The sequence below is a fragment of the Bos indicus genome, chromosome 6, assembly GCF_029378745.1.
Source record: "Bos indicus isolate NIAB-ARS_2022 breed Sahiwal x Tharparkar chromosome 6, NIAB-ARS_B.indTharparkar_mat_pri_1.0, whole genome shotgun sequence".
NCBI lineage: Eukaryota > Metazoa > Chordata > Mammalia > Artiodactyla > Bovidae > Bos > Bos indicus.
The window spans coordinates 84,275,670-84,299,710 of NC_091765.1; the positions used below are offsets into that span (position 1 = coordinate 84,275,670).

Below are 24,041 nucleotides of genomic sequence, written 5' to 3' on the forward strand. Positions count from 1 at the left end.
CCATCTAGTCAAGGCTATGGTTTTTCCAGTAGTCATGTATGGATGTGAGAGTTGAACTAAAAGCTGAGTGCTGAAGAATTGATGCTGTGAACTGTGGTGTTGAGGAAGACTCTTGAGAGTCCCTTGGACTGCAAGGAGATACAACCAGTCCATCCTAAAGGAAATCAGTCCTGAATATTCATTGGAAGGACTGATGCTGAAGCTGAAACTTCAGTACTTTGGCCACCTGATACAAAGAACTGACTCATTGGAAAAGACCCTGATTTTGGCAAGCATTGAAGGCAGGAGGATAAGGGAATGACAGAGGATGAGATGGTTGGATGCCATCAGCGACTAGATGGACATGAGTTTGAGTAGACTGTGGGAGTTGGTGATGGACAGGGAAGCCTGGCGAGCTGCAGTCCTTGGGGTGTCAGAGAGTCAAACATGACTGAGTGACTGAACTGAACTTATTAACACTTAATCATTAATTGCAATAAATGTACTAGTGTAAGGTGTTAGATAGCATTTTTGACTCAAGGGACATAAATTTGAGCAAACTCTGGGAGATGATGAAGGACAGGGAAACCTGGCATACTGCAGTCCTTGGGGTCACAAAGAGTAGGACATGACTTAGCAACTGAACAACAGGGTGTTAAATACAGAGGAAACTGGGTGTGATGTGTATGAGAATTCTATATTACCTTTGCAACTTTTCTATAAATCTTAAATGCTTCCAAAATAAAATACTTGTTAAAGCTGAAGAAAAATTTGAAAATCTTTAGAGAGAAATAAATGCATAAACCTATATTCTGATAATTCTAGTTCTGGGATATGTCCCAATAGTATAATCATTCAGGTGTGCAAGTATCAGCAAGAATGGTCATCAGATATTGAATATAATAGTGAAAAACTGGAAACAGTTTAAACATCTGTCAACAAAAGAGTGGTTAAATAAAATATTGTATCTTTTTACACTATAATACTGTTTAGTTATTTAAAATGGTAGATTTCTTCATTGATATTTAAATACTTCTATGACAGTTTTGAGAAAAAAGTAGGAAAAAGCAAGCATGTATAGTCTTATTCCATTGACAGAAAGTTATATGTGTTTGTGCATGTATGATTATGAAGTGTACGTGAAAGATACTTGGAATATCAAAATATTAATTGTGGATATATGAGTATTGACATTCTGTGCATGTTTCTGTTTTTTTTTTTTTTATATTTCTTGAATGCCCTGAATTTTCTACATTTGTGTTTTATCTTTACAACAAAAGAGATTACTAAAATTATTTTCATTTTGATGACAAAATTTGTACATACATTATCATTTGCTTTTAGACCATTTTTGAGAATAAATTAAAAATAACAAGTTAGATTGTACAATTTTTTTGGCATTGGAGGTTGTATTTTAAAGACTTACTGAATATCTTCCAAAGGTGCTGGTAGTACTTTTCAAAGAAACTTATTTAGTTTATGTTTTCACATTGCTGAATGTGCTATATGTTGTGCTTTATGCCTTATGCCATTTCTCTCTAAAATAGTGTTTTGCAATTTTCCATGTGCTGTATGAAAGATGAACTCACCTAACATATCTAGTCTCTCTGACAGAAACTGAACGACTTCTTTAGGGCTGAGGACATCTCTGTCATCTTGCTCTAATGACTGGTAGCCGGGTTCTAATTCCCTAGAATGAAGCTGGGATTTTCAAAATACGCACTTTCAGTTTACTCCCTTTTATTAAACTAGGTGTACAGCTGAAACATTACAAGATGTTTTTGTGTGGGTATGAGGGCTTCATTATTAATAATGGTCTTCAGACTGGCTTCCTGAGATGTTTATCTCTAGCAGCTTCTTCAAGAAATTTAAGAATGGCCATTGGTTTGAAGCCTAAACAATGGGCTCTTATGACGCAAATGATATGACTAAATATTGTTAATGATTTTTTAACAACAGGTTGGGAAGTGATAGTAGGAATTTGAGGTTCAGTTCAGTTCAGTCGCTTAGCCGTGTCCAACTCTTTGCAACCCCATGAACCGCAGCACGCCAGGCCTTCCTGTCCATCACCAACTCCTGAAGTCCACCCAAACCCATGTCCATTGTTGGTGATGCCATCCAACCCTCTCATCCTCTGTCATCCCCTTCTTCTCCTGCCCTCAATCTTTCCCAGCATCAGGGTCTTTACAAATGAGTCAGCTCTCCGCATCAGGTGGCCAAAGTTTTGGAGTTTCAGCTTCAGCATCAGTCCTTCCAATGACTATTCAGGACTGATCTCCTTTAGGATGGACTGGTTGGATCTCCTTGCAGTCCAAGGGACTCTCACGAGTCTTCTCCAACACCACAGTTCAAAAGCATCAATTCTTCTGCACTCAGCTTTCTTTATAGTTCAACTCTCACATCCATACATGACCACTGGAAAAACCATAGCCTTGACTAGACGGACCTTTGGTGACAAAGTAATGTCTCTGCTTTTTAATATGCTGTTTAGGTTGGTCATAACTTTCCTTCCAAGGAGCAAGCGTCTTTTAATTTCATGGCTGCAATCACCAACCGCAGTGATTTTGGAGCCCAGAAAATTAAAGTCAGCCACTTTTCCCACTGTTTCCCCATCTACTTGCCATGAAGTGAAGTTCGGGAGGTAAGCCTAAAATGCATTTCCACATTTTCTGGAATATGCCATAATTCAAGCTTTCAACCTCTTGGTTTTCTTCTGGACCAGGGTAATGAGCTTCTAACTAGTCTTACTGTGTGCGGGCTCTTCTCTTTATAATCTAATTTTTACATTGTGAATGTGAATCTATCAGATCCTGTTTGCATCATTCTGCCTGTAGCTCAAGACTTTTTGTCTACAAAATAAAACCCCAATTTGTTATTAGCTAAGGACATTCTCTTCTCTATGTCTTGGCTTATGTTTTAGCTGTGGTATGCCTTACTCATTCTAAAAGTCAACCTGAAAATCTTCTTTTATAAGAGACCATCTCTCATCTCCATGATTGGATATAATTTATCCTCTTAGCACAAACTTACATCCAATATCTAATATCTATTCCACTTTCTGTATGTCCACTGCATTTGGCAGGATTAATGTTTAATGTTTATTGAAGGAACAGGAGGCTCCCACTTCTGACATAACCAACTGATGTTCCCCAGTATTAGCCCTACCTCTGCCTCCTGGCCTAGATTCTGTTCCCAAATTATTCTGGTTCAGTTGTTCATTCTGATCTCATTAAACACTTAAACAATATACCTAAGTTCCTTTGCTCTAATTTTATGCTCATGAAGCACTTTTCTCATAACTTGGCTCCCAGTCTAATTTGTCTCTAAGGGTAAAGGTTGTCAGACAAGCAGATGACTCAATGCCCCATCCATCATAAGCCTCATTATAACTTAACTCAATGATTCCAAAGTGAGGTCCCTGGACAATTAGCATCAGCATAACCTGGGAACTTGCTGAAATGCAAGTTCTAACTACTGAATCAGAAATTCTGACACTGGGGCCCAGAGATCTGTTTTTTTAATAAGCCTTCCAGGTGATTTTGTTACATGCCGAAGTTTTAGAACCATTGGATTAATTTATATTCTTAAGAGTTTCAGAAAAGGTAATGTAAGTGAGCTGAGATTGGTCAGCTCTGACTCTGCAGGGCTGAAGGCCAAACCCTGGTCTATGATGATAAACTAAGTGTCTGCTTGTGAGATTTCTTGGCAGGCAGCCTCGGGACCTCTTCATTTGAGAAACCAGACTTGCTTTGTTTATTTTCTATGTTCATCATTGAAGCAAAGTATTATTTGTCCAAACTACATTAATGTGTATTTTAACACTTACTACCTGTGTGTTTAGTTGCATAAGAAAAAAGGAAAGAAGGCAAAATGAAAATGATTAAAAAAAAAACAAACTCAAGGATAGAGAAATGCTCAAATTGCACAAACAATAGACTTCCAGTTTTTGAAGCCATAATCATAAAAAATATACTTACTCATGACCTAAAGCTCTTCACTCATGATGTAAGAAAATGTGAATAAGAACCAATGTACAAGCAAATTGACTTGGAAGAAGTACAATGAAACACATCCTTCACCATTCAGGGAAGGAAAATATGCATCTAGCAGTTGTAAATATATCACAAAATATTAGATTTATTATCATATTTGTTTTATGATAAAATAAAGAACAAAGACAAATATTAACTTACCATAGATTCAATTCTTCCACTCAAAGTCCTATATTTCTCTGTAGCTGGTGAACTTAACTCATCACTATATTGTTTACCCAAGATTTGAATGCTGCTTTGGTAAAAGTAAGATTTTTGATCTGAAAAACAAGGAAAAGGCAGAATCAGTCTCACATTACTAAGTACTTTAATTTTTATTTCATACAGAATTATTTAGGCTATGTTGTACAATTAAAAAAATTAATTCCTTTAAAATAAAAAATTCTAAACAGTAAAAATGTAACTATAATAAAATTATTTTCTCCTTCAGTCTTTAAAAAGATTGGCAAAGCTGAAACATTAAAAATGCATGAAAATCAGAGCAGCATTATTTGAGAAATTAAATTGTTCAGTAGTATCATAATTTTCACTCCTACTATATATTTTAGGGATATTTGTGATTGCAGATATATTCACTCAAGAATTATTGATGTCTATAATATGCTGTTATTCATTTATTATTAAGGAATAATCCAAAATGATTCTGAATAGTTTTAAAAATTATTTCAAATATCATTCTTTTTAGAGGAATTAGTGACCTGTCAGTTTTCTGGACTAAGCTAGTCCAGAAAATAACTATTCTGACAAGATAGCTAATCTGGTTGTTCATTGTAAACTCTTTCTATCAAAAATGGTCTTCCAAAGGATATGTTAAGTTTTATAAAGGAAATGAAAATTCCTAACACACTTGTACATATCTTAGAAACATTATGAACATGGACATAACCTAATTTGTCTCAGGAAGAAAATCCCTGCTTCCATCTGATCATGCATATACATAATTTATACAGAGAAATATCTCAATCAGGGAAAGCATTTGAGATCCCGGGAACAGGGTAGTATGGTCCTTTGTGGCAGAAGGACAAGTCTTTCTAGGGTCATGAATGGTCACTGAATACACTCTGAAGAGGACTTAGGCTCCTGTCTTTGTGTTTAAGTGTGACAATACAGTGTTGTTAGGAGGGAATCCATTAAATCTGAAACTTGATGTTGGTTTTTCCTACTTCTGTAATTCATCTTGCACGTAATAGTCTCTAGGTGATTTGATAGCAAAATATAGTCCCAAGTAAAATTTAGCTACAATTTTATAATTCAGTTGAGTGAAAAAACTATTACTCGTTACTGGAATAAATTTATTCTCACTTAGTCTCTAACCTTACATATACCCATATACCTTCATTCTCCTCCTATCCCAGCCCCAGTTATTTAAATAATGCAATGGGATTATAGCTGAAATGAAAAAAAAAACAGGTTATAGCATATATTATCTAGTGAAATTTGACACATTTTATCTACATTAAAACCTCGGAGAGAATATTCACTGGGATATTAAGTTGTGTGTTAATGAAGAGTGTATATGCATTCTTAATGTTGTTTCTTTCTGTTTCCTATTTTTAATAAAAAATTAAAGAAAATAAGAGAAACAAAAAAGAATAGAATCATTTTTAAAGTTTGTTTTTAACCTCTTTCTACTTTTTAACTGAAAATTCATCTCCTATCATAACTGTCCTGCTCCTAAGATTGTTTTCAGGACACAGGTCATGAATTAATGAATATTTAGGTACATCCAACTTTTAGATTTTGAAACTTAGGGTGCTTTGCAATATTTTATTTTTTTTTCTTCTAATTTTATTATATTGGTTTTGCCATACATCAAAATGAATCCGCCACAGGTATACACGTGTTCCCCATCCTGAACCTTCCACCCTCCTCCCTCCCCAATATTTTAAATAAAGAAGCAAATTATAGGATTAATGAAAAACAAAACAAGTGAACTCTAGCATCAGATAAATATTGTCTTTTTTGTCAGCTAGAATAATCCTTACCTGGGTAATAATGTTGTTTGGTATACTAAAAAGGACCAAAAATAAATAAATAAAACAGAAGAGAAAAAATACTGAATTATAGAAAATATAAACATGAGACTATATTTAGAGGTATATAAATAAAATATATAATTATATTGTATTAAAAAATAAAAGTGGCAATAAAAGAAAGAAGGCCAAACTTTGAAAGTATATTCAGTTAATTCATCTGAGAAGTGGTATTTCCAATATTTTGGTACTTACCAAAAGCTAAAAAGTAGACAAGTAGACCTATGATCACTGCCAGGATCACCACCACTGCGACGACAACAAAAAATACTAGATATGGATTCAGGGATCTTGAGGCTGATGTCACTCGTGCTGGCCTTAGAACAAGGGGAAAAGATCAAAGCCCATATATTTCACTCAGAGAAGCCATCATTTCAGCACTTCTGAAGTCTCTTAGGTTGCATGTGGCTCTATCATAGAAAATTGATTGGTTCTTTTTTTAAAATTTATTTGTTTATTTGGAGGATAATTGCTTTACAATATCATGTTGGCTTTCACCATACAAATAGGAATGTGACTCTGAAATGAAATCAAACTGAACAACACTCTCTTTAATGGTATTTCTTACCATTTTTTAAGCACTAAAATGTTGACATTTAGGTAGTTTGATAGAAGAATAAGGAAATATGATTTATGGTTTGCAACTGCTTTTCCTTCTTCTGACAGTTGATAAGTTTCTCAAGAATAACAACTCTTTTTTGTTTTACTACAACTTCTAAGACCCTTGTTGGACATTACTGTAGTAAGCTCCCTTACATGGGCACCATCCCCAGGGATGTGCTGAAGAGAGATCTTTTTTTGTGGGAAGAGGGGCAGAGGGAGTCAGAATAGTAGCATTTCTCACAGTAATAGCCTCTATATTATTAAAATGAGGATATGGCTAGAGGCTGTGGAGAAGGAAATGGCAACCCACTCAAGTGTTCTTGCCTGGAGAATCCCAGGGACGGGGGAGCCTGGTGGGCTGCCATCTATGGGGTCGCACAGAGTCGGACAGGACTGAAGCGACTTAGCAGCAGCAGCAAAGGCTGAGAGCTGAGATCCAGGAGAGTAACAAGCACTTATAATTAATTAGAACTGTACTAGCGGCAGTGGATTTGTGTGATTTTGTTCACCCATGAATTTATCAATAGCAGTGTAAGCCAATCAGATCAGATCAGATCAGACCTGTCGCTCAGTCGTGTCCGACTCTTTGCGACCCCATGAATCGCAGCACGCCAGGCCTCCGTGTCCGTCACCAACTCCCAGAGTTCACTGAGACTCACGTCCATCGAGTCAGTGATGCCATCCAGCCATCTCATGCTCTGTCGTCCCCTTCTCCTCTTGCCCCCAATCCCTCCCAGCATCAGAGTCTTTTCCAATGAGTCACTCTTCGCATGAGTTGGCCAAAGTACTGGAGTTTCAGCTTCAGCATCATTCCTTCCAAAGAACTCCCAGGGCTGATCTCCTTCAGAATGGACTGGTTGGATCTCCTTGCAGTCCAAGGGACTCTCACGAGTCTTCTCCAACACCACAGTTCAAAAGCATCAATTCTTCGGCGCTCAGCTTTCTTCACAGTCCAACTCTCACATCCATACATGACCACAGGAAAAACCATAGCCTTGACTAGAGGGACCTTTGTTGACAAAGTAATGTCTCTGCTTTTGAATATGCTATCTAGGTTGGTCATAACTTTGCTTCCAAGGAGTAAGCGTCTTTTAATTTCATGGCTGCAGTCACCATCTGTAGTGATTTTGGAGCCCAGAAAAATAAAGTCTGACACTGTTTCCACTGTTTCCCCATCTATTTCCCATGAAGTGATGGGACTAGATGCCATGATCTTCGTTTTCTGAATGTTGAGCTTTAAGCCAACTTTTTCACTCTCCACTTTCACTTTCATCAAGAGGCTTTTGAGTTCCTCTTCACTTTTGCCATAAGAGTAGTGTCATCTGCATATCGAGGTTATTGATATTTCTCCCAGCAAACTTGGTTCCAGCTTGTGTAAGCCAATAGATTTGTACTAAGACAGTATCTGGTTTCTAGATTGTAGTATCTGATTCCTTGGATTATATTAGGCATATAATCCAAGTACTTCCTCACTGTCTCCTTTCCCACCACAAACACTCACACTGGGATGGTCACCAGAAGTACTCTGTATGAATTCCTATTTTATCCTGTTTGCTTGAAGATGATATTGTCATTTATTTGAGATTTTCTTCATCTGAAAAATGGGACTAGTACTTGCTTCTTAAGGCTGTTTTGAAGATCAATGAGGTTATGTTATGTAGGCTATGTAAAGTGTATAGAGTAGATATTTCTACTAAATATGTTATTCACTAGGCTGTGAGAACTTTGAAAATACAGTTGGTATTCATGCATATGTTTCTAACACTTTGTAGGCTACTTGGTATATATAGGTGGTGCATGAAAGCATGCTAAGTCATTTCAGTCATGTCTGACTTTTCGCTCCTCTGTCCATGGGATTCTCCAGGCAAGGATACTGGAATGGGTTGCCATGCTCTCCTCCAGGAGATCTTCCTGACCCAGGGAGTGACCAGGAAGCAAACCCACATCTGTCTACCTGCTTTGGCAGGCCGGTTCTTTACTACTAGGACCACCTAGGATTTATGATATTTATAAATATTTGTTGTATATGTTAACTCCTGGGTGTGTTTCAGTTTTAAAAGCCTTAACAGAACTGAGAAGCAGTTACATTTTGCCATAACACAGTCAGACTTCCATTTCTTTCTATTTGTTTTGCTTACATTCTAGTGTATATGGGAAGGGGATGATCTGAGACTCAGTGACTCTCAGAGTGTAGGTTTCACAGCAGGGTTGCCTAGTGTTTGGGCTTTATGCAGCTCACACTGATGAAGGCGTCTCCTGGTGTTTTACTTTGTATCACTTGTACTTTGAAGGCCTTGGATATGGGACCAGTATCATTTCAGAGGAATTCCTTGGTAGCTCAGCTGGTAAAGAATCTGCCTGCAATGCAGGAGACCCTGGTTTGATTTCTGGGTTGGGAAGTTCCTCTGGAGAAGGGATAGGCTACCCATTCCAGTATTCTGGGCTTCCCTGGTGGCTCAGATGGTAAAGAATCCGCCCACAATGTGAAAGACCTGGGTTCGATCCCTGGGTTGGGAAATCCCCCTGGAGGAGGGCAGGGCAACCCACTCCAGTATTCTTGCATGGAGAATCCCCATGGACAGAGGAGCCTGGCAGGCTGCAGTCCATGGAGTTGCAAAAAGTCGAACATGACTGAATGGCTAAGCACATCATTTCAGAAGATTATTGGAGGTGGGCATAGACTTGCTGACTTTTTTGTTGAATAAACACATTAAACATTATAAAAATTGACCAGCTCAAATATTATTGTTTAATAAAATGGCATTTAAATTCATGAAAATAGGAATAACATAATCTCAGAATAACAAAAAAGATGAATAATTTAGCCTTAGCTTAATGATGTCTTTTTACCACATTGCTCTTATTAATTTTGCTATGCTAGTGAAAACTGACTTTCACTAACACTGGTCCAGAGTCCAACATTTGGGAATAACTAACTGTATGCTGGGAAAGATAGAAGGCGGGAGGAGAATGGGACGACAGAGGATGAGATGGTTGGATGGCATCACTGACTCAATGGACATGAGTTTGAGTAAACTCTGGGAGTTGGTGATGGACAGGGAGGCCTGGCGTGCTGCAGTCCGTGGGGTCACAAAGAGTCAGACACAACTGAACAGCTGAACTGAACTGAACTGTAGTCATTTTCTAAGTAGGATAAAATTGGTACATTGATACTTGCTGACTTTTTAAGCCTCGGTTTACTCTTCTGTTTCTTTGTGGTCTTGCTGTGGCTGGTGATACATGGTCACAGTTGCACACTGTTTGACATTTGCAAGTTCGGGGAATGTCAGGGGGTGCTCAGCAGGGTAGAGCCAAAAGAAGAGCTGGAAGCAAGCCATCCCAAAGTATCACCTCAACTACCAGGAACCAGCTGTATTTCCAGAGATGAGTAGAAGTGTCAAGATTTATTAGTGTAGAGTAAGAAATTACTAAGAACTAGGCTTAAATTGAAAGCTAAAATAACAACAACAACGAAAAAACCAACCAAAAACAAAACCCCAAACCAAAGGCTAGAGTCAGCATATGCTTTAGCTTGGATGAGCCTCTCATGGGAATGTTTTTCGAGGCAACTTTGCTTTAGTTCATGGAAAACATCTTAAAACTCAGTGGCTGAAAAACACCATGAGACATGACTCAATAAACAAAGGGTGTGGACCTCAAATTAGTGTAATCTCACAAGCTGTATTTAATTACATAACAATGTGTTGTTCCACTTTGTAGAAACAACTAAAGTATCTGTTCTTTTGTTGGTATCTGCTCTCTTGTTACAGGTTCAACTTGTCATTGAACCTCTGTATGTGGCTGATTATAAAGCTTATGACAACACACACTAAATTGTGTCCAATGTTTGCTTTGCAAATTCTTAGGGAAAATAAGTTTGCTAACACTGTCTGAATTTTGACTCATAAGCAGTGGAAATCTGCAAGTAAATACTTTGCTTTTAAAGCAGGATTTAATCAGTGAAGTTTTTAGTGCTTGTGTTTAAACAGAAAAACAAATACATAGTTGTGACATGTTTAACGAGCTTCTGCCTCTTTCTTTCTCTCATTAACTTGGAAAATTACAAGAATGTTGAAAAACATATTCTATGCTCTTATGAGAACCTAAGCGGCAGACTTTATACATGTTTATTGCCAATCTTTGTAAAAGTCTTATAAGGTGGATATTATGACCTCTGTTTGGAAGACAGGAAAACTGAGGCTCAGAGAAACATAAATAACTCATAATTTCTCGGGAGTAACAGAAACTGGAAATAGAAAGGGCGGTTAGAATGTAAGAACATGGACTTCCTCTGACGTATACTTCCTGCCTCACACTACAAGAGACAGAAAAGCTTTGGGACTCTTATCTCTCCTGATATGTCTTGGATGAAGCAAAGAGAATCAACATCTATTGAGTTTTTAGTTTTTATTAAATTGAGCGCTAGGATTTTGTTCTTACACATAGTATATGTGCAATAAAATAATTGTTGGTTTAATTTGAGAGTACATCTTAGATTAACATATCAGATTTATGTAAGAATACTAGTTAATTTTGTCCATCGATACATAGTTAGAAACAATATATGGTTGTTGATTAATAGAGTCTTGGCAATGGCTTTCCATTATTTGTAAGAATAGAGGAAAACAGGGAAAGGTAATTACAAATTTAGATATACACAGTGTGTCTAAAGAGGACTTTCAGACAGTTTTGTGTCTCTTTGAATAAGATTTCAGGTATGATATAAAGATTTGGTCCATGATTGTTTTTTCCTGATACATATTCTTCCTTGCTGATCCCATCCTACACCCTGGTTTCAGGTAGCATTTAATAAGGTAATATTTTCTGAGATAGATCTTCCCCCTCAGATCTCAGTCTCTGAGCTCCACACCATTATTTCCAGCTGTGGATTGGACATCTTATGAATGTTTTACAGCCTCCTTAAGTATAACAGTTCAGTTCAAAACTGAATTTGCTATCTTTTTCTCCAGGTTTTTTCTCCTCCCTGTTATTTCTAATATTGGGAACGTCCCTACCATCTATCTGGTACCATAAATTAAAGACCCAAGATTTAGTTGTACCTGCTCTCTTTTGATAATTTTCCACTTTCGAGAGGTCAGTGAATGGTGTTTATCCTATAGCTAAATCTTTCTGTTCATCCTCTCTCTCTTAATTCTGGATGTTATCATCTGGTATTATGTGAAATGCCTGTTAACTGGTCTCCTTTCTTTCATTACCTAATTAAGAGACATTTGGTGAGTGCCTACAATGGTCTAGGCAAAATGTAATTGCTGGAAATACAATGAAAAGAAACAATCATAGCAATCCTAATAGTGAGAGGAGAGAAATGAGTAAGAAAAGTAAGTAAAATAAAGGAAAAATAAAAGCAAAGAGATGAGAAAGGGAATATATATGGAATGCTGAAAATTTAAATAGGGTGACCAGGAAAGGCCTTGCTGAGGAGTTGACATTTGAGTAAAGACCAGAAGGAGGTGAGTGAGCAAGCCATGAAGATATCAGGGGGAGAATTATCTAGGTGGAAGAACAGCAGTTTGAAGGCCGTGAGCCAAGAACTCACAGAGTAAATTTGAGGACCATTAAGAGAGGCACCTGAACTGAATAGAGTGAGACAGGGGTGGGGGACATTGAAAGAAAATAAAGTCAGAAAGATAAGGAGCAGGGTGTCAGTGGTTGGGGGAAAATCATTTAGGATTTTGCACTTGAGGACTTTGATGTTTATTCTGAGACAGGATCTTTGAGGATTTTGAGCAAAGGCATGACATCAGATCTATTTCTTTAATAGGTGCCCACTCTGGGTACTTCAAGGGGAGTAGTTGGCCTGGGATGGAGAGGGAGACCTCTTGCATGCATGCTAAGATGCTTCAATTGTGTCCGACTCTTTGTGACTCTATGGACTGTAGCCTGTCAGGCTCCTCTGTCTATGGGATTCTCCAGGCAAGAATACTGGAGTGGGTTGCCATTTCCTCCTCCAGGGAAACCTCTTCAGTCAGTTCAGTTCAGTTCAGTCGCTCAGTCGTGTCCAACTCTTTGCGACCCTATGAATCGCAGCACGCCAGGCCTCCCTGTCCATCACCAACTCCTGGAGTTCACTCAGACTCACGTCCATCGAGTCGGTGATGCCGTCCAGCCATCTCATCCTCTGTCAACCCCTTCTCCTCCTGCCCCCAATCCCTCCCAGCATCAGAGTCTTTTCCAATGAGTCAGCTCTTCTCATGAGGTGGCCAAAGTACTAGAGTTTCAGCTTTAGCATCAGTCCTTCCAAAGAACACCCAGGACTGGTCTTTAGAATGGACTGGTTGGATCTCCTTGCAGGAGGTCACTAAATAACTAAAGTGAGAGATGATGGTAGTTTACAAAAGGGTGGTAGAAGTGGAGATGATGAAAAGTGGTAAGAATCTATATATATTTTGAATTTAGGCCTTAGAGGATTTGCTTATAAGATGTGGGAAAAAGAGGAATCCAGACTGAATTCAGGATTTTTTCCTCTCTCCAATCAACCCTTTAAAATCCTTCAAGTGCTTTGAAAAATGTGAATCTTAGGGTTCGATATCCTCCCTTCCAATAATACCTCATTTTAAATTTATCTACAGTTCGTCAAAAATCCTCAAATGGCATTCAAACTGTCCATGGCATTTAAGGTCAACCTCTGCAACTTTATCTTCTGTCACATCCTCACCTGCCCACCTGACCTCATCCAGATCAAATGTCACAGTCAGTTCTGCTTGTGATGTCTTTTGCCTGGAGAATGTCATATCTGTATACTTCTCATTTTATCCTAAAATAATTCAAGCATTTTCATTTCTCACCAGGTAGTTACTCTTTTCTCCTCTTGCTGCCCCTCATCTGATCTCATAATGCTCAATGAATTTCTCTACTACAATCCTTATCCCTTCATGTGCCTGCATCCACATCTAGGCTGTAACTCAGCAGTGCCCAAGCTTCTTTTACCCAGGAAACAGTTCTTTGAAAGGCAATTTCTCCACAGATGGCAGGGAGGGGGTGGGGGGAGGTTTTGGGATGATTCAAGTGCATCACAGTTTTTATGTACTTTATTTCTATTTTGTGGCAATCTCAGTATATTGTGCCTTGACTTCTGGGTTAGGGTTCACTTTCTTTCACACTCTTATAAGGATCTAATGCTGCCACTGATCTGACTGGCAGCAAAATTAAGGCAGTAATGCGAGTGATGGGGGCTGGCTGTAAATAGAGATGAAGCCTCGCTTGCTCACCCACTGCTCACCCTCTGCTGTGCAGCCGAGTTCCTAACAGGCCACATACCAGTACCAATTTTGACCTAGGGGTTGGTGACCCTTGCCGTAACTCATGAAGATCATAGAGATGCATCTTGTCTGCCAGGATATGCCTCATTTATATACAATACCTATTATACAGTGAGTCCATATTGGGCATTGCAATAGAAAAATTGATGAATGACTGCAAAGAGGGATTTAAAAAATAATTTTACTATTGTTTGGAAGGACTTTAACACTGTAGTTTGTGCATTCTTATTTTAAATACTAAAAAAATACAGATCAGAGAATAATCTCTGCCATCTATTGAGTGCTTACAATGTACTGGCTCATCTTTTCAACATCATTTAATTTAATCCCTGTTAAAAATCCTTGTTCAGGTGCTCAGCCGTGTCTGACTCTTTGCAACCCCATGCACTGCAGCACACCAGGTTCTCTAGTTTACAGATAATAAAGTAGAAGCTTAATTAGCTAGTAAGAAGGCTGGAATGCAAACCCAGATCTGTCAAGCTCAAACTACAAAATGACCACTTCAGATGGGAAGACATTTTCTGTTAATTATTATGTTGTTATTAATTTCTATCACATTTTCTACCTTGTTAGTACTAAGAAACAGAAAGTTCAAAATATTTCTATAGCCCTTATATTACAGGATATGCAAAGAAAGTTATTTCAGTGTGTATTAATATGTTGGTGTTATGCAGAATATGAGAAACAGTTCCAAAGAAGAGGGACTTTTTCTATTTTAGCCCCTTTCGTTAAATCTCGATGGTTGTCATGAGGCAGGCGTTAGAGACTATCCAATTCAATGATTTAATTTTTTAAGTTGAGGAATGCTTTTTTCAAACAAGGTCTTAAAAAATTTGAAAGCTTAATGATTAAAACACATGAAAATGGAATAGCTTCTCCGTTTGATTTAGAGTTGTGGGAAAAAGGCCCTTTCCTATTTCTAACAAATCACTGATCTAGCCCAACACTTTTATTAATTTCTTAAGTGTTATTAAGAAAATTTTTTTTATTGTTGTTCTTGCTAGCTTTAGTGTGCTCCAAAAGAAAAGAGAGACACAGAATTATTTAAGATTGCACAACTGGATGATGGTAGAGTTGGTGCTCTAGTTTTAAGTTTTCTTAGATATATTTGTTTTATTAAAACATGATGCATTCTTAAAACACTGGATTCATATGGAAGATAAGATTCCTATCCTTGAATCACATATCCATGAGACTTTATGTGCATATACCTTTGGAATGTACTGCGTGACTTTCTTTTAATTCAATGGTTTATTTTCCAACTTAATTTTAGGTAACAAATACATTTATATTCATTGAGGATATAAATCACATATTGTTACCCTGCTTATTTAACTTATATGCAGAATACATCATGCAAAATGCCAGGCTGGATGAAGCACAAGATGGAATCAAGATTGCCAGGAGAAATATCAATAACCTCATGTATGCAGATGACACCACACTTATGGCAGAAAGTGAAGAAGAACTAAAGAGCTTCTTGATGAAAGTGAAAGAAGAGAGTGAAAAAGTTGGCTTAAAACTCAATATTCAGAAAACTAAGATCATGGCATCTGGTCCCATCACTTTGTGGAAAATAGATGGGGAAACAATGGAAATAGTGCCAGACTTTCTTTTCTTGGGCTCCAAAATCACTGCAGATGGTGACTGCAGCCATGAAATTAAAAGACATTTGCTCCCTGGAAGAAAAGCTGTGACCAACCTAGACAGCATATTAAAAAGCAGAAACATTACTTTGCCATCAAAGGTCTGTCTAGTCAAAGCTACGGTTTTTCCAGTAGTCATGTGTGGATGTGAGAGTTGGACTATAAAGAAAGCTGAGCGCCGAAGAATTGATGCTTTTGAACTGTGGTGTTGGAGATGACCCTTTAGAGTCCCTTGGACTGCAAGGAGATCCAACCAGTCCATCCTAAAGGAAATCAGTCCTGAATATTTATTAGAAGGACTGATGCTGAAGCTGAAACTTCAATACTTTGGCCACCTGATGTGAAGAACTGACTCATTGGAAAAGCCCCTGATGCTGGGAAAGATTGAAGGTGGGAGGAGAAGGGGACAACAGAGGATGAGATGGTTGGATGGCATCACCGACTCAATGGACATGAGTTTGAGTAGGCTCTAGGAGTTGATGATGGACAGGGAGGCCTGGCATGCTGCAGTCCATGGTGTCTCAAAGAGTCAGACAAGACTGAGCAACTGAACTAATACCAGTTGAGTGTACAGAGACTGGGCAAGTGGTACCTGAGCAAGCCTGTACAATGTTTTTGTGAAAATTAGGAAAAAAGCAACTTCTCTGGGCAACAGACATAAGGTGTTCCTTGGGCTACGTGTAGCTCTAGTCTGAGCCAGACAGCTTGGCAAGGAGCATAGGCACAATCTTGGCTTCCAGTCTCCCCCTGAACCAGAATGTTTGTGCATTATACAAGCTGCATAGCTGTATACAACAGACCAGAAATGATGTATCAAAACTTTGGAATCTGTTGCTTGTGGGATACGCCAACCTAGGATTCATTTTTCTCTTATAAACTTTGCAAATTGATACAGACAAATGGCTAATAGGTATGTATGTAAGCATGTGTGTATGTTGGCGCATATATAGTAGTTGAACTGGGGGCTTGATGATGGTTCAGGAGAACCTACTGCCCGTGAAGTCAAGAGTGTGGGTTCAATCGCTTCATAGGCTAGTCAAGTTCTTCCTTTCCTAGGACTCAGGCTGTGTCCTGGAACTCAGGCTCCTTACAGAGCACCAAGCTGAGCTCCCTGTGCTTTATAACATGTTTCCACTAGCTAGCTATTTACACAGGGCTTCCCCAGTTGGCTCAGTGGCAAAGAATGTGCCTGCCATGTAGGAGCCATGGGAACCCTGGGTTGGGAAGATCCCCTGGAGGAGGGCATGGCAACCCATTCCAGTATTCTTGCCTGGAGAATCCCCATGGATAGAGGAGCCTGGCTGGCTACAGTACATAGAGTTGCAAAGAGTCAGACACAACTGAAGTGACTTAGCATGCACACAAGCACTATATATGTGTCAGTTCCAATCTCTCAATTCATCCCACCCTCCCCTTCCCTCCTGTGTCCACATGTCTGTTATAATGCTTTTCATGAACTCCAGTATCTTCCAACTGACACCTGGGTGTTATCACACATATACTTTATACTGAAGGAAAGGGATATGTCCATAGCTATAGACATGTCCATAGTTCTGTAGTAGAAGAAATTTAATATTAATTTTCTATTCTTCTATAGTCATCAGTTGCTTTACTCAGAAATATTTGTTGATTTTACATACCTATTATTTTTCTGGACATGCAAAAAAAGTCCTTAAATGACTTGAGAGTGATAGTGGCATGTAAGGATGCCAAACGGTATAGAAAATTGAGAGGTCAGAGAAGTAACTTTTGGGTGAGGAAGGAGGAATTGTTTCCACGCATCATACACCATGTGGCATGTGAGCTCTGCTTTATGGGATGGACAGGAGATCTGAGTAGACAAATAAACAAAGACAAAAGAGATAGAAAGTACAAAGTGTGCTTGGGGAAGAGTACTTGGCATGTATTGCACTTATAGAGGAGTAAACGGAAAATAATCTAGAAAAACGAGATCAGTCGAGATTATGGAAGAGACTAAGTGTAATAGATTTGGAGTCTTTGCTTTAGGACATCACTCAGGCTTGAGTTATAGCAAAACAGCAATGTTGTAGAAAGGCCAATCTGGTGGTTTGATTGGGATGAATGGGAGGGAGTTGGGAGGCAGGAGGTCTTACTGGGGAGACTAACCCATTAATCCATGAATGGGATAGGATGGGCCTTGGACCCTGTAGAGACTGTGGGATGGAAAAGGAGGGATTGAGGGAAACATGGAAGATGGAAAACTAGGGCCATTTCCTGGTAGAGGAGTCAGTGCCAGAGGCAAGAGTGGCAGCCCAAAATGAGACTGAAAGTTCAACCTGAGTAACTCAGGAATTAGTTATACTAGTTATATCAGCAGACAAGTTGAGGGTTTTTTTTTTGGATATTTTAGTAATATTTAATTTTAGTAACTAATAATATCTGTATGATAATTCCCAGCAGTTAGCAGGAAAGGTAACTAGCCTGGGAAAAGATCTTGGGACTGGAGATATCCTTTTTGAAGCTACTTTCTGAGAGACAGCAATTTAAAGCTCTGAAAAATAGACTGTGAAACCAACTCATTTCACTGAATTTGGATTAAAAAAAAACTACAATGTAAATGTCCAGAAAGATACGCAAACACACATGAATTTGATGTCATAAAGAGCTTTCTGTTATCACAGCCTTAGGTATCCAGTAATAAGTATGAGCACCTGGTATTATGAAATCAGTGTGTATGTATAATTTAGGCAGCCATCAATTAATACTTACTAAACACTTGTAAGGGTAACCCAACTGGCTAAGTGGTAAAGAATCTGCCTGCCAATGTAGGAGACATGGGTTCCATTCCTTGGTCAGGAAGATCTCCTTGGGAAGGAAATGGCAACCTACTTCAGTGCTCTTGCCTGGGAAATCCCATGGACAGAGGAGCCTGGCAGGCTATAGTTCATGGCGTTGCAAAAGAGTTGGACATGACTTGGTGACAAAACAACAACAAAATACATGTAATCACACCATTGTCCTAAGTGAAATAATTTTTATGTATGAGGCTAAAAATGCAATGAACCATGACCCAGAAGAAATGAACTTTTATTGTGGCTGACAAAGAGAAAAGAAATACAAATTGTTTTCTGTACTTTTTTTTACTAGCCTATGCTTTAAAGAGGCACTAATAGTCAAATGAATGAACCAACATAAATGACTACTCATGCTGGGTGCTTCGGTGTATGATAATTTAAACAATTGATTGATGGTTTAATGGAGTAAGAGTGGCCCTTCAGTAGCTAATTATTTTATTACTTATGGCATAATATAATGAGATCAAGATCATAATAATTTCATTGTAGATAGATTTTCCCAACCAGTTCACAGCTATAGGCTGAGACTTTGTTCTTATTTGCTATTATGAAAATTTGCTTATTTGCTGTTTTGGTTTCGAAGCTTCATGAAGGTGGGGATTTTCCCTTCTTTCCTTCCTTCCTTCCCTAGGTTTTTCCTTCCTTCTTTCCCACCTTTCCTTCTACCTTCCTTCTCTTGAATAATGTCTTTAAGAAGACTGGCCCCATTACTCTGGTTTCTGTGTGTTCAACATAGTCAAGAAATCTTTCAAGAAAGGCATTGACTAGACTCAGGAACTGATTCTAATATTGAAAAGACTATAAAAGAATGTGACATATACCAAAAACAAGAGCCTTTGTTCATAAGTCAAGCTGGTTTCAAAGACTTTTTCAGGGGAATAAATTCTTGACTGTGGAAGACTCATCCAAAGAAAATCAAAGTTCTTCCTGTTCAACTCAGAACTCTAATACAGCCTTGCTCCCACTATTTTAAAGTAAGCATTTCCAGATGCTTGTTTCTGATCTTTGTTTGATATTTATCTTATTTTAGCCTAAGGAAGGAAATGGTTTATCTGAATTGTCCCACTCATGCTTCATTTTTCTCAAGCAGACGATCTGGTTAATCGAATGGAGTAGACTGCTGAGGAGGGTTTGAGGACTGCTGCTGGACTGAGATCAGTAAAGTTTGCCAGGTTTTCCTTACTCAGAATATATCTCCATATTCAGGAATAGAATTAGACTTGTATAATTATTAACAGAAGGTATTTGATGACTCCTAAGTGACAGAGTCTGGTAAAGACCTAAAGGCATTTTTTAAAAAGTTACTGCTCTGCTAAACTCGGGCCTCCCAGGTGGCACTAGTGGTAAAGAACCCATCTGCCAATGCAGGAGACATAAGAGATGCGGGTTCGATCCCTGGGTCTAGAAGATACCCTGGAGGAGGGATTACAACCCACTCCAGTATTCTTGCCTGGAGAATCCCATGGACAAAGGAGCCTGGTGGGCTATAGTCTGTAGAGTCACAAAGAGAGGGACATGACTGAGTGATTCAGCACAGTGCTGCTAAACTTAATATATATGCTTCTATAAGGAAAGTCAACTTTGCTGAAACTGTACAGCTGCCCAAAGGGTAGGTTCTGCTTTCATAATTGAGCTGATGGAGCCTTTTCAGTGTGCAAACAGGCACAGTGGTGCTATGGTACACAGTGATAGTGTCAGCAAAAGTGAGCCTGCCTCAGTGATCTGAAACAACGGAACAGTAAGCTACTTCCGGAACTTGAGATGCTGATATTTTAAGAATATTTCTCTAGAAATCACCAAACCCACAGTCATGGAGTCATGCTGTCTTGACGCTACCACTGTTGAAACACATGTACCTGGTGTATCAGTACAGACAACTGTAACAGAGAAAGAAGACAGGTTCCCTGTCTTCTTGCCTGATTAATGTGAAGGAAAGATTAGCATGTACTCTAGAGGGCACTGCTGTCCGTATTAGTACTCCATCTGAACTCTAGAAAGTGTAGGTAGCTACTGACTGAGTCATTGAGCTCAGAGTAGTTTCAGAGCAAGAAATAACTATTTAATTGAAGATTTGCTTGTCTGTATTCTTCCAAATAGTATTTTTCCTATATAGGTTTAGTTTTTAAAGACTAGACTTTTTTTTTATTTTTTCTTTCCTTTTCTTTCCTTTCCTTTAATTTTTTTTTTTTTTTTTAAACTAAAGTGAAGTGAAAGTCACCCAGCCACATCTGACTCTTTGTGACCTGGTGGACTATACAGTCCATGGAATTCTCTGGGCCAGAATACTGGAGTGGGTAGCCTTTCCCTTCTCCAGGGGATCTTCTGAAGCCAGAGATTGAACCCAGGTCTCCTGCATTGCAGGCAGATTCTTTACCAGCTGAGCCACAAAGGAAGCCTAAAGATGATATTTAACCTTTATTGGCACCAATATTATTTTGCCATCTTTCTGCAAATTGCAAAGAAATATTCATGATACTATATGCATGTGATATTTTATTTTATTTTTTATTGGGGTATAATTGCTTTAGAATATTGTGTTCATTTGTGCTGTAGAACAAAGTGAATCAACTATGTGTATACTTATATTCCCTCCCTCTGTCACCTCCCTCCCATACCCGCTTCCTACCCCTCTAGGTCATCATAGAGCACCAAGCTGAACAAATTGTGTTATACAGCAGCTTCCTACTAGCTAGCTATTTTACACATGGTAGCGTATATATGTCAAGCATGTGATGTGATATTTTATTGTCAAAATGCTCTTTTAAAATGTATGCTTGAAATTAGTTTAAAATTAAATCTATCTATTAGGATGATGAAAATGTTCTGAAATTTGATTTTGAAGATGGTTGTACAACCCTATAAGTATACTAGAAACCACTGAATTGTACACTGTAGGTGAACTTTATTATACATAGTTACATTTCAATAAAGCTGTTAAAATTGTTTATCTTTTATGATTCTCAACTTACTGCAATAACAAAATTACCAAACTTTCAAAGAATGATTGACAGTGAGGGTAGACTTGAACTCACAGAGACAAAAAAGGGCTCAATAACCCATTCAAGTTTCCTCCAAAGCAATTCTCAGTTAGGTGTTAGAATGCAGTGGTGTGTTATCAGTTAATGACAACAGCAACAATAGCAAGCGGATTGTTACAAGTAATAGTTAAAGCATCAGAGTTTTGAAATTATTTATACACAATTTAAAGCATAATTCCACCATAACATTGCTCTCACTCATTTGTGTTTTCCTTTTATTTATTTATTTTTTGAGTGGAGTTACAAGGAGTGCATTGGGAATTGCTTATAAGCCTGGTTAGATCTACAGAAGTCTGTCACACATATTACTGTTACTTGTCAGGGTAGAAAAAAAAAAAAGGTAAGCAGTCCTAGAGAAAAACATATTTAAATTCCAGCTGCTAAATGACCAAAAAAAACCCCATTCATTTTCTACACATTCCCCAGTTCTCCCATTTCTTCCTTTCTTATGCAGCCTGAACTGACTAAATAACAGTGTCCCCCAGACTTATTTGAGTGCAGAAACATTTCTTTCTGAAATACCTAACATTTTGAGGAGCACAGTGTTCCTGGAACTCGGTTAAGAAAATGCTCCTCTGTGAGTTCTGACTTGCCTAAATCACTCAGTGTTTCTGCAGGAAAGGAATGGGAGAGCTACTGCACACCCAGCTGAGAGGGCATGCTCATTCATTTGTAAATACACAGAAGTACCTCTTGCTGTAACTCTCTTTCCATTTTGAATAATACTTGGGAAACTACCTTGTAGCTGTTTAGTTTCAGTTGGTTTGTTTAGTACTTATATTTCAATGTATATATGAGTTGCCTGTTAAAATGCAAATTTAAATAGTGAATCTGGGATTGGGCCCAAGATTCTGCATTTCTAACAAGTTCCAGGGTGATGCTGATGTTATTGGTCCAAGGACCACACTTTGTGGAACAAAGCTTTTGGATACAGTTAGATCAGAATAGCTCCAAGGCAGAGAAGAGTGATCTTTAGTAAAGGCAGCCTAGTTTCTTCTCTGTTTCCTGAAGTCCAAGTACAATGGAGATAATCCTCCTATAAGATCATTATGAAATGTTGAAAACCTTAACTTACTGCTTTGTCAAATATATTGACCCTAATATAAAACCAGATATGTATTTGTTTTCTATAGGAAATAAATGAGTGTAGTATTTAGGGGCTCTTACTCCTAACTCAACGTGATCTGATTTGTAATACCAAATTGAGAGCATCAGGATATTTCCAGTTTCATTGTTTCTCAAAAGCATCTCCCAGTGAGGTGAGAAATTTGGTATATCACACTCTGGAGAAACACAAGGAAGCATTTTTTTGTGTGTGCTCTAAATGTGTTTATCCTACAGTGTTTGATTTGATTATTCTTTATAGACCCAAATTTTAAAAATTTTAACAATTGCCAATGAGACAATCTGGTTTAATTTGTGTGGAAACATATATACTAGATTTTTAACATTGTTTACTTGTAGGGGGACAGAAGAGGTACAGTGAATGATGGGGTGGAAGAAAGAATAAAGAAATGTACAAGTTAAGTAAAAATGTATTAGTAAATAGTGAAGTCGCTCAGTTGTGTCCGACTCTTTGCAACCCCATGGACTGTAGCCTACAAGGCTCCTCTGTCTATGGGATTTTCCAGGCAATAGTTCTGGAGTGGATTGCTATTTCCTTCTCCAGGGGGTCTTCCCAACCCAGGGATCGAACCTGGGTCTCCCGCATTGTAGACAGACGCTTTACCGTCTGAGCCACCAGGGAAGTTAAAATGTATTAGGGTAGGTTCTAAAGCAAGAAAGACATTTCAGCACAAGCTGATGGAATAAGTTAGTGGGCATGATAGAATAGAGAATCTGGAAATTGACTGCACTATTCTCTCAGAGCTACTAGTTAAGTGTTATTACCCATAACTTGGAAAGAATGGAGACTGAAATCAGAACCTCGTATATATTCTTCATGGTTAGTTCTGTTTAACTATATCCGGTACATGATAATGATTCTCATAGGGAAAAGAAGTAGCTTTTAATGAATCATGGACCAAACCCAAGATTAGTTGTTTCAAATGCTCTTGAGTAATATTTAGTTGCATCAGTATATTTTTTAAAACAACATCTTTAAAACAACAACCCTTCAGAACTTAATCCTAGTGGCTTCTTGCCCAGGATTTCTAAAGAGGCAGAGGAAAAAATTGAGATTCTCTGTATCATTTTCCCAGGAGGATTCCGTGTCATATGAAATGAGCAGAGTTCCAGGGTCTTGGTACTAACTTTTTTGAAACCTACACAATAGAATATATTCCTCAGAACTTAGTAAAAATGCTGCAGATATATCTCTCTTCTTGGGAAGCAGTTTACATAGTGTGGAGGAAAACACTGTTGGAAGAGATCAGCAAAGCTACTTGACATTAGGCAAATCACTTCTATGAACTTGAGTTTTCTCCTTTGTCATTGAATGAAAAATCAGTGAGTTCCTGACCACCTTCACAGTATTCTCTCCTTTCTCCTGCTTCACATAGATGGTTCCTTCTCACTCCATGACCATTCTATTTGGTAGATTCTCTCACATCTACTACACATTAAATTTCTGCAAATACTTTATTCCCTTAAGA

The 24,041-nt window shown here is 38.2% G+C and overlaps 1 protein-coding gene across 4 annotated transcripts in view; it reads right to left on the reverse strand.

Moving 5' to 3' along the window:
• The window catches only part of TMPRSS11D (transmembrane serine protease 11D), a 62,791-nt gene that overhangs the window by 33,183 nt on the left and 5,567 nt on the right, over window positions 1-24,041 (reverse strand). For all 4 annotated transcript variants that reach the window (XM_070791536.1, XM_070791535.1, XM_070791534.1 and 1 more), the window contains exons 2-3: window positions 6,260-6,381; window positions 4,173-4,291 (exon numbers count right to left, since the gene is read on the reverse strand). In XM_070791536.1, coding sequence (XP_070647637.1) covers window positions 4,173-4,291; window positions 6,260-6,381 — 241 coding nt within the window. The remainder of the gene's footprint in view (window positions 1-4,172; window positions 4,292-6,259; window positions 6,382-24,041) is intronic.